Source organism: Magnolia sinica, chromosome 4, assembly GCF_029962835.1.
Source record: "Magnolia sinica isolate HGM2019 chromosome 4, MsV1, whole genome shotgun sequence".
NCBI classification, from domain to species: Eukaryota; Viridiplantae; Streptophyta; class Magnoliopsida; order Magnoliales; family Magnoliaceae; genus Magnolia; species Magnolia sinica.
This window is the reverse complement of record NC_080576.1, coordinates 1696381-1711744: the sequence shown is the minus strand read 5'-3', so window position 1 is coordinate 1711744 and position 15364 is coordinate 1696381. Positions and strand designations below refer to the sequence as shown.

General features: G+C 40.2%; 1 protein-coding gene and 1 pseudogene across 1 annotated transcript; one reads left to right on the top strand and one right to left on the bottom strand.

The window, feature by feature from the left end:
- Positions 1-1035: 1035 nt before the first annotated feature.
- Positions 1036-15364, top strand: LOC131242105 (uncharacterized). Its single transcript, XM_058240510.1, has 10 exons — positions 1036-1527; positions 1776-1867; positions 3908-4015; positions 4163-4245; positions 6415-6548; positions 6932-6981; positions 7107-7199; positions 13719-13810; positions 14198-14304; positions 15083-15364. Exons 1-10 carry the CDS (start codon positions 1096-1098, stop codon positions 15125-15127), a joined length of 1236 nt encoding a protein of 411 aa, XP_058096493.1. The 5' UTR covers positions 1036-1095; the 3' UTR covers positions 15128-15364.
- Positions 7949-8132, bottom strand: LOC131244831 (U2 spliceosomal RNA; annotated as a pseudogene).

Here is a 15364-nt window from a genome sequence, read left to right as displayed (position 1 = left end):
AACCATAAATGTTTTGAATTAAATGTCAACCCTTAAATAATTTTACTTTTAATTAGGCCTTCAAAATTCAATTATTTAAGAACTTAGATGATCAATCAATAGGGCTTGTCTATGCCATTTTTTCATAAGCAACGTAGGGTCAGCAGCTAGATGGACGGTTCTGATTGGTAGGTTACCATGTCACATGTGCTATAGATTCTTGATGGTACACCATATCATTTGCCATATTGGAATTGCGAAATAAATACCTGAAGCAGTCAAGCTTAATCTAAAAGGGTGTATATTGAAATATATTGCTTTATCAAAATGTCATGTGGATATATAAAATCCTCTTACAAGTCAGCTTATACCAAAAATAGTAGAAATGTTAAAAGATGATAGATTAATTTTCATAAAAATGTTGAAAGCCCATCAATAATCAAGAGTGAGAGGTATCTCATGGTACTTTTTAAGGAAAAGCACAATCTTAATGGCCAATTACAAAAAATAAATTTCTACAGTACAAACAAAGAAAAATAATATATACATGTAGGATATGCCAAAAATCAGGTGGGCCACATCATCGAAACCACGAGAAAAATGATATATGCATATAAGATGTGACAAAACTCACGTGGGCCACACCATATGGGAAAACATGCCTAAAACATTTAAGAGCACTTGGTGAGAGGCCCATTTGAGTTTTGAAATGGGCTAAAATTTGATGTGACCCCTCATAAAAGTGGGACACACAAGATGGATGGGCTGGATGTTTAAACCACAGCTCATTGGCCCTGTATACAAGTAGGAAGGTTTCAATAGTTGAGCATTTACTTTCAGCTATTGTCTGTGGTGTAGCCCATCTAATTCATGGATTGGATTGATTTTAGAACCATATATCACCATGGAAGGTTGCGTCAAATTAATGGGATGGATTTCTGTCACACATCAGGGTGAGGCCCACAGAGCTCGACATCATGGGAAGGTTCCCATGAAGTCGATCTCAAAGCAGGAGAGGGGGTTTCCGGCAATTTCCACGTTCCCCAGGAGGCTTTGCCCTGGAATGAAGGTACATTGGGGGTTTTTGTACCAGGATTAATTTTTGGGGGGCTTTTGATGAATTTTCATCTTCTTCTTGCCTCGTTTTTTAAACCTTATCTTCCTCGTACAGCAAATCAGGGTATAGGGTTTCCAGCATTCGCACTGAAAAACGAAAAGAACCTGCAGATTCTTCTCTTTTTTTCTCTTTGGAATTCAGATCCAATGGTTCCAACGATCTCTTCATCTATCATTCAATCCTCGCTACTCACTCTCCCTGCTCTTCCTAAACTTCCCCCCTTGAAAAAGCTCTCAAAAGAAAACCATGGCTTTTTCTTCAGTAGAAGAAATGGGATCTTTGCTCAGCCCCTCTCGCCTCACGTATCAAACGAAATTCTAGGGTTTGGAAGAGGGAAGTGGTCCACACCACTGCGTTCACTTTCGGATAGAGGACTTCGCTTTCTCTGCTTTTACAACAAAGAAGATTCACAGAGGAATTTCCCGGAAAAGGTTATCTTCTCTCTATCATTGTCTTTCCTTGCCATACTGCCATCATTCTTTCTTTTCTTTTTTTAAAAGTTAACATTTCCTTTCATTTGATTTGTGGGAAATGTTCTTGGAAAAATGGTAGCTGGTGGAATTTGAATGTGAATTTGAGATGGTTTCGAAGAAATTTCATGTGAATTTGAAATTCATAAAAATTTCAGATGGTTTCGTAAAATATTCATGTGTATTTGAATGTTCTTGCACGTGCATAGGACTCTGGTCTGGATTGGCCGATCTTTGAGCGTTGGGATGTGCCGTGGAAATGGCAAACGGTTGTCTTGACCATGATTGCGTGCGGATTGAGGTGCATTTCTCCTCTATTCAATCTAACTGCTATTCTGCCAAATTTTCATATAGAACCATCTAATTACATTTCAGGCCAATGTTCTGTATGTGTGGGCCTGCCTTCAGCGATTGCCATTTGGTGGGCCCCTCTGTTGATGAGTGATGGAGCATAGATCCTCTCCCGAGAACCATCCCAGCAGTCTGATCAGTGGGCTTCTTCCTGTTGCATGTGGATTGCTGGAAAGTTTTTATTTTTAATCTTGCATTTGCAGTCCAATGATCTGACTGCTAGCATTGCCTCATGGGTGCTGGTTAAGCAATGCCCACTTGGGGGTCCACCAGATACCGTCTGGATAATGGAAGGCACATCCCATATGTATTGGATGCCTGCATTATGTCTAGTTTGGGCCGGGACCCCTTCACTTCATTGCTTCTTTTGTGCGTGATTTTCTTTTGCTGTCATGCATTCCATATTGAATTAGTGATTCGCTGAATCTTTTTCTATCTATGAAGTAACTCTGCAATGAGTAATTTTATGAGGGAATGATAGGGTAGCCTTGTACCCTGACTACATATTTAATTAGTTAAAGGCCCTAAATGCATTCCAGGGGCACTAGCCCTAAATGCACACTAGGTGCAAGTGCCCCTGGAATGCCCAAGATGCCTTGGTGCTCCTATGGGCATGCCCGGAGAATTCAAGTGCAATATATGTGTATTTTCAATCTTAGTGAATATTATATCATACTTAGTTCATATAGATAACTTATTATTATTGTTATTTTTTTCCTGAGAAGAGTTTTAGCTCTTAAACCAACTTTGGCTCAGTGGTAGATCATGTGGGTTTCAACACTGAGGTCATGGGTTCGAGTACCCATGTGGTGTGTGTGGGTGTGTGTGTAAAAAAAAAAAACCAACTTTTTAGCACAACAAAATGGAATTCATTGTAAAGTATTACATATCTTAGATAGCTAGATGGTTAGATTTGCATACTAAAACAATCTAGTGAATCCATATGTAATTCAAATTGAACATTCCAATTAACCCACCATGAAAGCTCGAACCTAAGAACTTCGCCTTCAATCTCTTTTACGGCACAAATGGAAGCTCAAGTTGTTTTTAACAAGTATAATGTAGTGATCGGAAAACACTAATCCGAAGAATCTAACTTTGGGAGAATAGGTATTTCTCATAGATCAAAGCTTTGATCTATAAAGGAAATGGGAGGTCAAAGGGGGTGCATAAGCATCCCTGTTTCTATGCTTAATTGGTGTCAAAATACCCAAACCCTTTCTTTGAGCTGACATACCTCACGCCATTTTGCAAGTGGCATGTAGGCGCACGTAGGTGCCACTAGGCACTAGACTAACGCCTAGGGATAGTGCCTTCCAAATTCCTAGGCAAGGCATGAGGGCCCAGAGGCCTTGGGGTTGCACGTTGCTCACCTTTGACTTTGCTGCTACAATGCAGGGATGTCTCCTTACTGTACATGTGGCATGTAACTCAATATTAAGCCGCCAATCCGCCCACTTTAGATGGATTATAAGCTAAAAGTTACACTAGAAGTACAATCTTACTAGCCAACTGCCGGGTATCTAATGGATGGTAAAAATGAGTAGCAGTAAATGGTCCATCTTCCTTAAAAAAATAGTAGTAAATAGTCTTATCTTCAAAAAAAAAAAAGAAAAAAAAAAGAAAAAAGGTCTGTCAGTCACAGGTCAAGTTTGTTCAATTAGTCTGATTTGGGATACGGCTAATCTACATTGGATCCCAGGATTTGGGTGGGTTGAGATTTGAGATATATGCTGTGTGTACAGTAGGCAAGTCCTCATCCCTGTACTTGTGTCATAATGCCCAACAACCTGTCATTCTCCTATTATGAGATCCTTTGATGCTGTCAATGGTTATTTACATCTGCATATTCCTTTAAAAAAATTGATTATTTTTTTTTATTTTTTTTAATTATTTTTTTATTATTATTATTATTATTATTTTTGTCAATGCTCATATTTCTATGATTCTGCTATACATGACTAGAATGAACCTGAGGTTCTTCAGGCAGTTTTGTTTTGACAGGATTGGTAGTGACGTCAGTTGCACCATATATAGGGCTCCAGAGTGGAAACCTGAGTTTGGATGAGAAGGCTGAAATACTGTTTGTGGACCAGTTGTATGAACTACCATCCTTAGTTCTTTGTCACTTCAAATGCTACTCGTAGTTACCCTTTTTTTTTTTCTAGCTTCATTTGTTCGAATCTAGATGTGAAGATGTCATCATATCATCTTCTTTAGCTATCTGCTTACATTGTTTCTGCAGCATTGTGACTGCAGTTATTCTTGGAGTTGTATATGGTCTCACCAACTCTTTTCAACCACTTCCAGATGACATTTTCTGCTATAGTACGTGTTTGGGGAATATATTTTTTTTGGGTGCCTTTTCTAGTGCTTTCCAATTAAGCATATGAGATCTGAGAAATGCTATGATCATTTGTACTTCATGCCATGACTGTAGTGATCAGGAGTATCGATCGGTAGGGTTGTTAATGGGCCAGGCTCAGGCCAGGAAAAATCAAAATTTTGAATAGGCCCAGCCCGAACAGTTCAAAATCCAAGCCGAAGCCGACCCCAGGCCTGGCCCATTAACAGCGTATCGATTGGTGGGCGACCACATGGATGTGTCATAGCAAAAGACAGCGATTTGGCAATCCTGACCACCTGATTGTGCCTGTTGAATGTGGACCATTGCTCAATTTTTGCTTCATTTTGAGTTATGCATCGAGCTGCTGGTTAGATGGTTACTTTTGTAGATGATCCAGCCTTTTGGAGATATCCAACCATGGGAAGGTCCACCAAATCAATGGTCTCAATATCATTGTGTACAAGTGCCACATGTATGGTGGAATCTTGTGTTGTACACCATGAAACTCCATGTAGTGGACATTATCATAGCATTCTCTTAATCTTGTTATGGCTATATATTCTCTGTGTACTTTTGTATGCTGTTTTCATTAGGTTAGTGAGATCTCCATTGAGTGCTTAAAATGTAATGAGATCTCCATTGAGTGCTTAAATTCTCTAAGCACACAAAAACTGGATGCGTTTAATCTCTTAGTACACAAAAACTGGATGCATATATGGTGTCTGATTTTAGACAGTAATTGCTGTCTGTTTTGTTTTTGGTTCCCTTTAGTTGTATCTCTTTTCCCTTTTTCCTTTATAAATTCAAGTGCTATTCATCCAGAAAAGAAGTACACAAAAACTCATCCAGTTAACCAGAAACTCCACACACACACAAAAAAAAAAGAGGAAAGAAAGTGAGCTGTAGCTAAAGCTTTTTAAACCCAAAAACTTGATCAAGTACTCATCCAAGTATCTGGTTTACTTGGAATGCTGCTAGCTAAGCTTTTGAAACCTGAAAACTTGATCAAATACTCATCCAAGTACCTGGTTTACTTGGAATGGGGCTAGCTAAGCTTTTTAAACCCAAAAACTTGATCAAGTACTCATCCAAGTACCTGGTTGACTTGGAATGGGGCCATTATCCTCTCCGAATTAAGTCCCGTGCTTTTAAAACTTGGTCTAAACATGGCACTATTGATGTTCCAAAGGTCATTCTAGGCAGTGTTGTCGATATCCTACGATTTATGATTTTAGTCAAATCTTAAGCAAAATGATTTGAATTCCATCCTTGAATCCCTTTTTGTATGAATCTTACGATTCTATGATTTGAATCCTACAATTTACGATGCAAATCCCGATTTACAATTCAAATTATACTTGTTCTTTTCTATTTTAAGCTTCACTTGGCTTCCATTTTAAGCTTCACTTGGCTTCCATTTTATACTTTTAAATCGGTGGGGACTTTAAGAATAGTTTGGAAAAGGTAAATTATTTTATTTTGTTCTTTATAAGATATTAAATGATATATATTCTCTTCAACGTTAAATCATGTAGCTTTTTTTTGTGATTTCTACTTCGTAACTAGTTGAAACTCCAAATTGATGTATGACTTAAAATGTAATGATTTATGGATGGTTACGATCATGCTGACTTATATGTATTATGAAATGATGTTTTGAAATCAAAATTTCTTTGTTTTTCATCGGTATACAGTATCAAAGGCCACTTTTCCACCATGACATGATTCTACATTTAGGAAAGGCAACAAGAACATAAATTATTAAAGGACCCTTGTATTTTTTTAAGGGAAATCTCTTGAAATACAAAAAAAAAAATATATATAAAAAATAATAATAAAGGAATAAGAATCCCTTAACACTATATGACATGGTATTACTTTGTGCACATTGATGGCAAAAGGAAGATTGATGAGTTAAAAAAAATAAATCTGATGTATTCATATTTTGCATATTTTTTAAAGTTTTAAGAAAATTGTAAAAAATCTTACAATTTACGATACGATTTGACCCCCGCTACAATTTGTGATACGATAACGATTTTGACAACATTGATTCTAGGTGCATAAGTAGCATTTTTAATGGATTTTAGTAGGTAACATCTGCGGATGAATAAGCTGATTTGTTGATGCACATTATGGAATTGTTTCAGAATGGAAGGAACCATTCAATCTGCGGAATGGATGGTTCTTATGGGCAGGGGTTGGTATCGTTGGTGCCCTTCTGGCTATAGCATTAACTGGAGCTGCCCTGGCCTTGTTTAATGGCGAGAACCCGGAAAGAGAGGTTAGGTACAACTTATCCTAGTAGAACTTATTTTACAATATCTCAATCTTTAATCTATCAGTCAGGTGATATCTGTGGTTGGCACTCTGTTGTTCTGCTATTGAGGAAGAACTGCATTTCATATTTATTTCATGTGCTTTGTTTCTCTGCATCATTATTTCCATATCTAGGGTCTCACAACTTTCACCCTTCTCTTTTATTTTCTTTTTTCTAACTGTATGAAAATAGCGAGAGGTGATTTGGTTGTCTATCTTCCCTTGAAATGGACTTCTACAACTTTTCAGCTTTGCATATTGGACCTTTTAAAAAAAAAATAAAAAAAATATAATTATAAATGAGTGATTGCTATTGTTATTGCTTCCTAAGTTGGTTGGTTTTTTCAGAAGGATGCACTAATTCTTTTGCTGCCGCTGATTGGATCTTCAAGTATCAGGTACTGCATCTAAAATTTTTAGTTCCTTTTTTACCCTTGTCATATTTCCCACTTGGCCTACATTAAGAATATCAAGAATGAAGGAAAACGGATTAATTGTATTTTCATATACATTGTTTGCACAGCACTGCATGTCTGTTGGCCATCACTGGTGTCTTGGCTCCGCTGCTCGAGGAGACTGTGTTTCGCGGGTTTCTGATGGTGTCCCTGACTAAGTGGTAATGCCCCTCTTCTTCGTTATGAAATGCCTGCTTACTTGGAGAAATGGTGTGATTCTAATCTCCATGTGTGGGCATTTTTATTTCCTATCTGAATCTTCAGGTCTTATTAATAAAGATAGGTTCATGGAGTTACATCTAGGGCTGTCAACAAGCTGGGTTGAGGTCTGTCCAAGTCTGGCCTGCAAAGTAAAACCCAGACCTGGGTCAGTGATGGGCCAAAACAAACAGGTCTGAGCCTGTCCCATGATGATTATAAATGGTGTGGGTCTGAGTCCGTCCCGGGCTAGAGCCCTGCCACCCTCTTTTGTGCAAGATGTAGGCTGGTCATTTGATGTGCCCAATCATGCATGATATTGACAAAAATTCCCTTGAAACCTTAAATGGGTGGGGCTGACGTGCTATTAGATGCAGCCCAAGCCTGACCTGATTAATAAACAGGCTTAAATTTTAGGCCAGGTCTGGCCATTGGGCCTAGTATTTCAGCCCTCGCCCCAACTCAGGCCAAGACAGCTCTAGTTACATCATGGCAAGGGCAATTGTTTGCCAATACATAGAAACAAACTTAATACCCCTTTTTCCAAGGGACTGATTTTGGTTTGTCATTGGCTTCTTGCAATACATGATAAAACAAAATCTTCAGTTTTGATGCCAAATCGAAAACTCATTATTGAATGTGAATCTCCATGGCTCGGAATCCATTGATGAAGCCCTTTTCTTTTTTTCTTTTTTAACTAGATACTTTAAAGGAGGGCTGTGCCCAGCCCATGCAATAGGGCAACACAAGGGCACCACTTAAGGGCGACGTTACCAAGCTACTATGGTAGGCCCTCCCTTAGAGGAAATTAATTTAATATCATGGACTGATGGCCCACATATCAGTCATTAAACTGATACTACACTAGATTGTAGCCAAAAGGCTGACAAAGGTAATGGGGACATCACGCGCATACGCACGCCCCCCTACGCACGTACGCAAGGAGGAGGGCCCCACAATCGATCGGGATTGATGGCGATGTCCAAGGGAGACCTCCTAGCTAGGGGACTGTGTTTTGGTTCCTTGGAGTGGACCCGATCGTCATGTGAATCCTGCCATGGGATCTCATGATCGTGGCCCACTATTCGATATGATCTAGTACTTTGGGTTTTGCTTATTATTGTTAATAGGAATATCATGGACGGTTTAGATTGTTTTGATTAGTTGTTATTTTTTATTACTTTGTCTCCAAGAAATAGGGTGCGCACATGGCGCGAGTTTTGGGATATAAGATTTTATTATAAATAGGCACCCCCTGTAGTCTTTTTTCTCATTGAAGATTGAATAAAATTTCTGCGTTTTTCTGCTCCTCTCCGAGTTGTGAAAATCCAATTGGGTGCGAAACCTTCCCTTCTTCGAAGGGTTAACTATCGTGGTGCGAAGCCACACCCATCCCGAGTCGCCCCTACCTTTTACCATCCATATTTCTCTTCTCCTACAGTCATTCCACCTGCAAATCCATCGTTATTTTGTAGCCATTCCTTCTCTACAACAGGTTTCTGGAATTTGGCTCTACAGGATGGCTGAAACTTCGACGGAGCACTACACATGGACCGTACGTCGGATCGGGCCGAAACTTGGGGGGGTTTGTAGCCCAACCCTAGCCTACCAGCCCCAAGGAGGGAGTTTTTTGGGTTCATGGGCCCCATGCATGTGCGGACAGCCATCAGCGCACGTGCATCAGGCCTGGCCTCTGTCCACATGCGCGGGTTGACTTAAGGTTCACTCTCTCCACTATTTCACTCCTCTCTAACTTGATTTCCTTAACCTTAACCCTAGATTATTTTAAATTTCAATTTCTTTGCCCCCTTTTCCAACCCTAGGGTTTCCTGAATTGAAACTTGTGAATCTTTTGGATTGGGGAAAATATTCTTGTGCATGTGTGGCTGAATCTACTCTCCTTTGAGCATTGTTTGGTCTATAACTTTAATTGATCCAGCCCGAGCATGTGTAGGTCTGGACCCACATAGATTCCCCTTGTTGAGTGCTTGACTTCATGTGGGATGTGGAATTTTGTGTGATTGTTTCTGAAATAGTATGATCTAAATCCTGGAATCTTGCATAGCATGTTTAAATTTTCATGTCTTGCATCAAATTTGGTATCAAAGCTTAGGGTTCTTATAGAGGAATGCATTGCATATTTAGGGTTTGGTTTATTCACGTTTAGTTTGCATTAACTTTCATCATAGAGTCTTGTAGGATCATTTAGTCTCATTTAGACGCATATAGTTGTGTTAGAGGGTCTTTGAGTTGAGGAGTAGTATGCCCACACATACTGGTCGTGATTTTGGTTTGCACCCTTCGCTAAACATGGAGCAATTGTAAGAATCAATGGACAACCTTAGAGACCTCCGCCCGGGCAAAACCCATTATTGGGGAAGATGCCCAATCTCGGGTAGGTGGTCAGGAGAATAGACCAAGGAATGAAGGTGGCCAAGGAATCGGTTATGGGCGTGCACTGGTGCACCCACCCCGCGAGGGACATCAATACCACTATGACCCTGATGCACAACTCCTCAAGAGAGTGAGAGTAGATGCCCTACGTTTGATGGTCACTTGGACCCTAAAGCTTTTTTAGCTTGGTTGGCGGATATGGAATACTATTTTGAGTGGTATGACATATCGGATGCTCGTCGAGTCCGATTTGCTAAGATGAAGCTTGTGGGTCAAGCAAAGAGGTTTTGGGCTACTGTAGAACGAAAGAAAAAAAGGGCGAGAGAGCTCCCAATAGTCCATTAAGGAGAAATGAAAGAAACACTTAAAGAAAAATACTTCCATTTTTCTTACCACTTGAGGTTGGTTGAGGAATGACAGTCTCTTCGACAGGGTTCCATGAGTGTTACTGAATATATTGAGAAGTTCGAAGAGTACTTGACTCATTGTTAAGTTGATAAGGACCTCTACTCACCTTTGCTCGATTTAAGATGGGCCTCCGTTCTGACATTAGGAGGGAGTTGCTTACCAAGGACAGAGACACTCTTGAACAGATGCATCAAGTAGTGTTGGAGGTCGAACAATATCTCAAAGCATCTGTGAGAAGACAGTTTGAGTCTCGTGATTCTAGTGCTAAGGCCAACCCTTCTGGGGATAAACCTGGCACTGTATATCGGTATAAGCCTTCTAGTAGCTCTCAGTTTAGGCCCAATGATGATAAGGGTAAAGAAGTTGTTGGATCTGGCTCACGCAGAAGCGAGGCGACTAGGTGTTTTAGGTGTTAGGGATTTGGTCACTTTGCCCACCAGTGTAGCATGAAAGAGGGCACCAAAGTCTTCCTTATTAAGGGGCAAGTAGAAGTAGTGCCCCCAGAAAGTAACTGTGAGGAGGAAAAATATGAGCTAGCAGAAGCCCCTAGTTATGAAGAAAGGGAGCGCAAGAGTCTGCGACCCTTGCAATTATGTGTTGCGCCTTTGCATATGCAAAAAGTATCAACGATTGATGCAGCAACATGATCTCCGATACTAACACAAAATATGGTGATAAGAGTTGCGAGATGATCGTGGATAGCGATAGTTGTGCCAACGTGGCATCAACTGGTACTGTGAGCCGTTTGGGCTTGAAACTTGAAGCCCATCCTCAACCCTATAGAGTGTCTTGGGTTGATGAAACTTTTATTCCAGTCTTGCACCGTTGTCTTGTTCCTATTTAGTTTGGATCATATAAAGACACATTTTGGTGTGATGTTGTTCCTATTCAATTGGGACGTATAAACCTAGGAAGCCTATTGATCTTGCCCCTATGTCTCTGTTTAGAGTCTGCAGAGTCCTTTGCGCATCACATTCATTCATTGCATCAAGAAATCAGATGAAAGATCAGTATTAATAATGAACATTGCAAATTTTTTACAGACCAGCATAAATGTTTCAAGGAATTCAATGTAGGGGACTCTGTGATGATCCGCATCAGGCCCGAGCGGTACCCTCAGGGAGCCATTCGTAAATTATACGCGCGTATCGCTGGACCATTCAAAATTATAAAACGAAATGGTCTCAATGCGTATATGGTAGATCTTCAACCTTTCATGAGAATTAGTTCCACATTCAATGTGGAGGATCTAGTTACTTTTTAGGGGACCACTGATACATTATCTGGCCTTTCGCCCAACCATCCTGATTCCCCAGACCTGTCCCTTGATCCATGGCCTCTTTCCGACCCTTCTTCCCAGCCTTTACCTCCTATACTTACCCTTCCTACACCCAGAGAGGAGATAAAGGATATTCTGAACCATCAGATATTATCAACGTTGGACGGCGGGTCTCAGAAGTACCTGCTTAAGTGAAAATCACGCTCAGCTTCAGACAGTATGTGGCTTACTGAGAAGGAGCTTGAGAGACTTCATCTTGACATCTCGGAGTGATTCAGGAGTTTTGTTTTGCCAGTGACGAAATTTTCGCAGTCGGGAAGAGTTGATAGGGACATCACGCACACACACACGCCCCCTACGCACGTACGTAAGAAGGATGGCCCCACTATCGATCTGGATCGATGACGACGCCCAAGGGAGACCCCCTAGTTAGGGGACTGTGTTTTGGTTCCTTAGAGTGGACCCGATTGTCATGTGAATCCCACCATGGGATCTCATGATCGTGGCCCACTATTTGATATGATCTAGTACTTTGGGTTTTGCTTATTATTGTTATTAGAAATATCATGGACGGTTTAGATTGCTTTGATTAGTTGTTATTTTTGATTATTTCATCTCCAAGTAATAGGGTGTGCACATGGCGCGAGTTTTGGGGTATAAGATTTTATTATAAATAGGCATCTCTTGTAGTCTTTTTTCTCATTGAAGATTGAATAAAATTTCTGCATTTTTCTGCTCCGCTCCGAGTTGTGAAAATCCAATTGGGTGCGAAACCCTTCCTTCTTCGAAGGGCTAATTACCGTGGTGCGAAGACACACCCATCCCGAGTCGCCCACACCTTCTACCATCCATATTCCTCTTCTCCTGCAGTTATTCCACCTGCAAATGCATCGTTATTTTGCAACCGTTCCTTCTCTACAGTAAATTTCTGGAATCTGGCCCTGCAGGAGGGCAGAAACTTTGGTGGAGCATCACGAACAGATTGTACGTCGGATTGGGCCAAAACTTTGGGGGGTTTGTAGCCCAACCTTAGCCTACCAGCCCCAAGGAGGGGGTTTTTGGGTTCGTAGGCCCTACGCACATGCGGACAGCCATTAGCGCACGTGCGTCAGGCCCGGCCTGCTGTCCACACGCGCGGGTTGGCTTCAGGTTCACTCTCTCCTCTCCTACCTGATTTCCCTAACCCTAACCCTAGATTGTTTTAAATTCCAATTTCTTTGCCCCTTTTTCCAACCTTAGGGTTTCTCGAATTGAAACTTGTGAATCCCTTGGATTGGGGAAAATATTCCTGTGCATGTGTGGCTGAATAAACTCTCCTTTGAGCATTGTTTGGTCTATAACTTTAATTGATCCAGCCCTCGCATGTGTAGGCCTGGACCCGCATAGATTCCCCTTGTTGAGTGCTTAACTTTATGTGGGGTGTAGAATTTTGTGCGATTGTTTTTGAACTAGTATGATCTGAAGCCTGGAATCTTGCATAGCATGTTTAAATTTTCATGTCTTGCATTAAAAGGTATCGATGAAGCCCATTTAATTACATGTGACTGTAAAGAATGAGAGCTTCTTTTTTTATCACATTCAGTTTCATCACATCTTTAGACAGGCAAATCAGACAGCAGATAGACTGGTTGAAGATGGGTGTGCGTGGAATAGAATTATACGTCGGTCAAATTCTGCCCCCTTTTCTTATTTTTAATTAATTAATTAATTTATTTATCTATTGATGAATGGCTAAAATTTTATTAAAAGAGAAACACAATGGTGCAAAAACAGACTTCAGCATGGAAAGCCAAAGAAAAACCAAACTCAACCATAAAAAAAAACTGTTGGACGCTTTCCGTAATAACAATAGAATCTCTAGAAACGCCTACCTTGGCCAACCAATTAGCCTTGGGTTGGTGCAAAGAAGACACTGGAAGAGATGCGCACAAATCTGACACCTCAGTAAGAAAAGCCACTTCCCATGGAGAGTGGCATTAGTACAAGTCTCTTTCTATCACTAGGTGGCCGAAACTCCGAAGTCTGACCTAAACAAAATCTCACACCCTTCAACCACGCAGGATTAGAGCAAAGTCTATATGCAAAATTTCAGCTCCCCTGGGAATTCGGGATTTGAATTATGCAGAAGCTTTTCACATTTAATCACCTTCTAGCTATCTATAAAAAAAGAAATAAGGGAAGTATACTGCATCTCCTGCCCTCCCTATCTATCTATTGAATTTAAATGCTAGTTCTGTAGCTTAATTCTGATAGTCCAAAGATAGTTGTTTAACTTTCAGGGTTTAAATGGTTGTATTCTAGCTCAAATTGCTACTGTTTAAGGCTAATTACTTGGGGATCATTTGTGATCATTATGTACATGTTCGTGTGTTTCCTATTTCTTTTCATTTTCATTTTGCAGGTTTCCAACACCAGTTTCTGTGCTTATAAGTGCTGCGGTATTTGCTCTTGCTCATCTCACTCCTGGAGAGTTTCCCCAACTTTTCGTGCTAGGTAACAGTTTTTCCACCAATAGTTTCAGAACCCTGTGATGCGGCGATGGACTTGCTAATGACATTATGTGCTTGATCATTTACTTTCAGGCATTTAACTTGGCTTTAAACTTGATTTGAATGATTAGCTCTAGCATCTCTACTCTGAGGAATCAACAGAGTTCATTGACGACGTCTCAACTTAAAAACTCGAATTGTGCTCAATGAGGCCTTGACTCAGAGTTGACTTGAAACTCTAAAGCGGTTAATCCGGTTTCAAGTATAAAAAGGGTTATGTTGCAATCTTATTTTTCAGGTTTTTGTGTGTGTGTGTGTGTGGATTTTGACGGTGGTTGTGAGTTTGAGTACTTGATTTAATTTCTGACCAGTAAATATTGCTTATCCACAGGGGTTGCTTTGGGGTTTTCATATGCCCAAACTCACAATCTTCTGACGCCAATCACCATACATGCACTGTGGAACTCCGGAGTGATTTTGCTTCTCACCTCTCTTCAGGTAAGCAAATCTCCTTTTCTACTAGGTCCGAGGACTGCTGTTTGGATATTGGTGCTGAGCACAACTCGCTAGCCAATATGATAACACGGACAATACCATAGTTTAAAAACCTGAAAACTTGAGTTGATGTTCATCTGGGTCAGGTTAACTCGAAGACTCAACCTGACTCAACTTGATAGTCAATAACTATAAACTAAAAATAGTGGGAATGGTAATAAACATTTAAATTAGTTACATTTGATATGTATACTATAAAATAGGAAAGCAAAGAGTTGGTCCATAGCTCAATATGTTTGGTACTTTGCACCTCTAAAAGAGCCGCGGGTTCGAATCCTTTCCACATTCCTTTTACCTTTAATTAAAAATTAAAAACCTGACATAGCTAGTGACTTCGCTCAAGTCAGAGCAAGTCACGTGGAGTTGACCGAGTTAGCAAGTAGACTCAACGAGTTTTGCGATGAGTTGGCTGAGTCAGTCTGATTTGAGTTTCCAATTGACTTGGCCCAAAACCTTGTCGAGTCAGTGAGTTTTAGAACTATTGAGAACACAATTCTCCCCCACGTTGGGCAAAATTCTTGATTTATATATATATATATATATATATATATATATTTGTTGATTTAGAATATCTGAAGTTTAAGGTAATGTGATGACCAATCTGATTTGCACATGCATTGGGCGTCAGCTAATATCTTTAAACATCAATTTCGGCCTTTGGATTGATTGGCATTCTGCTGTAAGCACTGAAAAGGCTTCTTTGGTTTGGTTGCATTTGCAGCTCCAAGGATATGACATAAGAGAGTTGCTGCAGGGAGGACCCTGAACGAGGCTCATCTGTTGAATTGATTGGAAGGTTCTCTCTCTCTCTCTCTCTCTCTCTCTCTGCATTTTGTTTTCTTTGTTTTGTGGTTTAATTTTTGAAAGTTACCAATAAGCGATGAAAATAAGATGCCCATAACTTGTATATTGATATTTTGAGGCAACTCATTGGTGGGAAAAATAGATACGGAAAATGCTGTATATTTGACCAGAGTTCAATGGATGAGGTAATTATCTTGAA

Excerpts from the sequence above, each read along its gene's own strand:
- LOC131242105 (XM_058240510.1), top strand. The coding sequence starts at position 1,096 with ATGAATTTTCATCTTCTTCTTGCCTCGTTTTTTAAACCTTATCTTCCT. Across the intron at positions 1,868-3,907 it reads ATGATTGCGTGCGGATTGAG|TTTTGTTTTGACAGGATTGG; the intron begins GTGCATTTCTCC and ends TTCTTCAGGCAG. Across the intron at positions 13,811-14,197 it reads TCCCCAACTTTTCGTGCTAG|GGGTTGCTTTGGGGTTTTCA; the intron begins GTAACAGTTTTT and ends GCTTATCCACAG.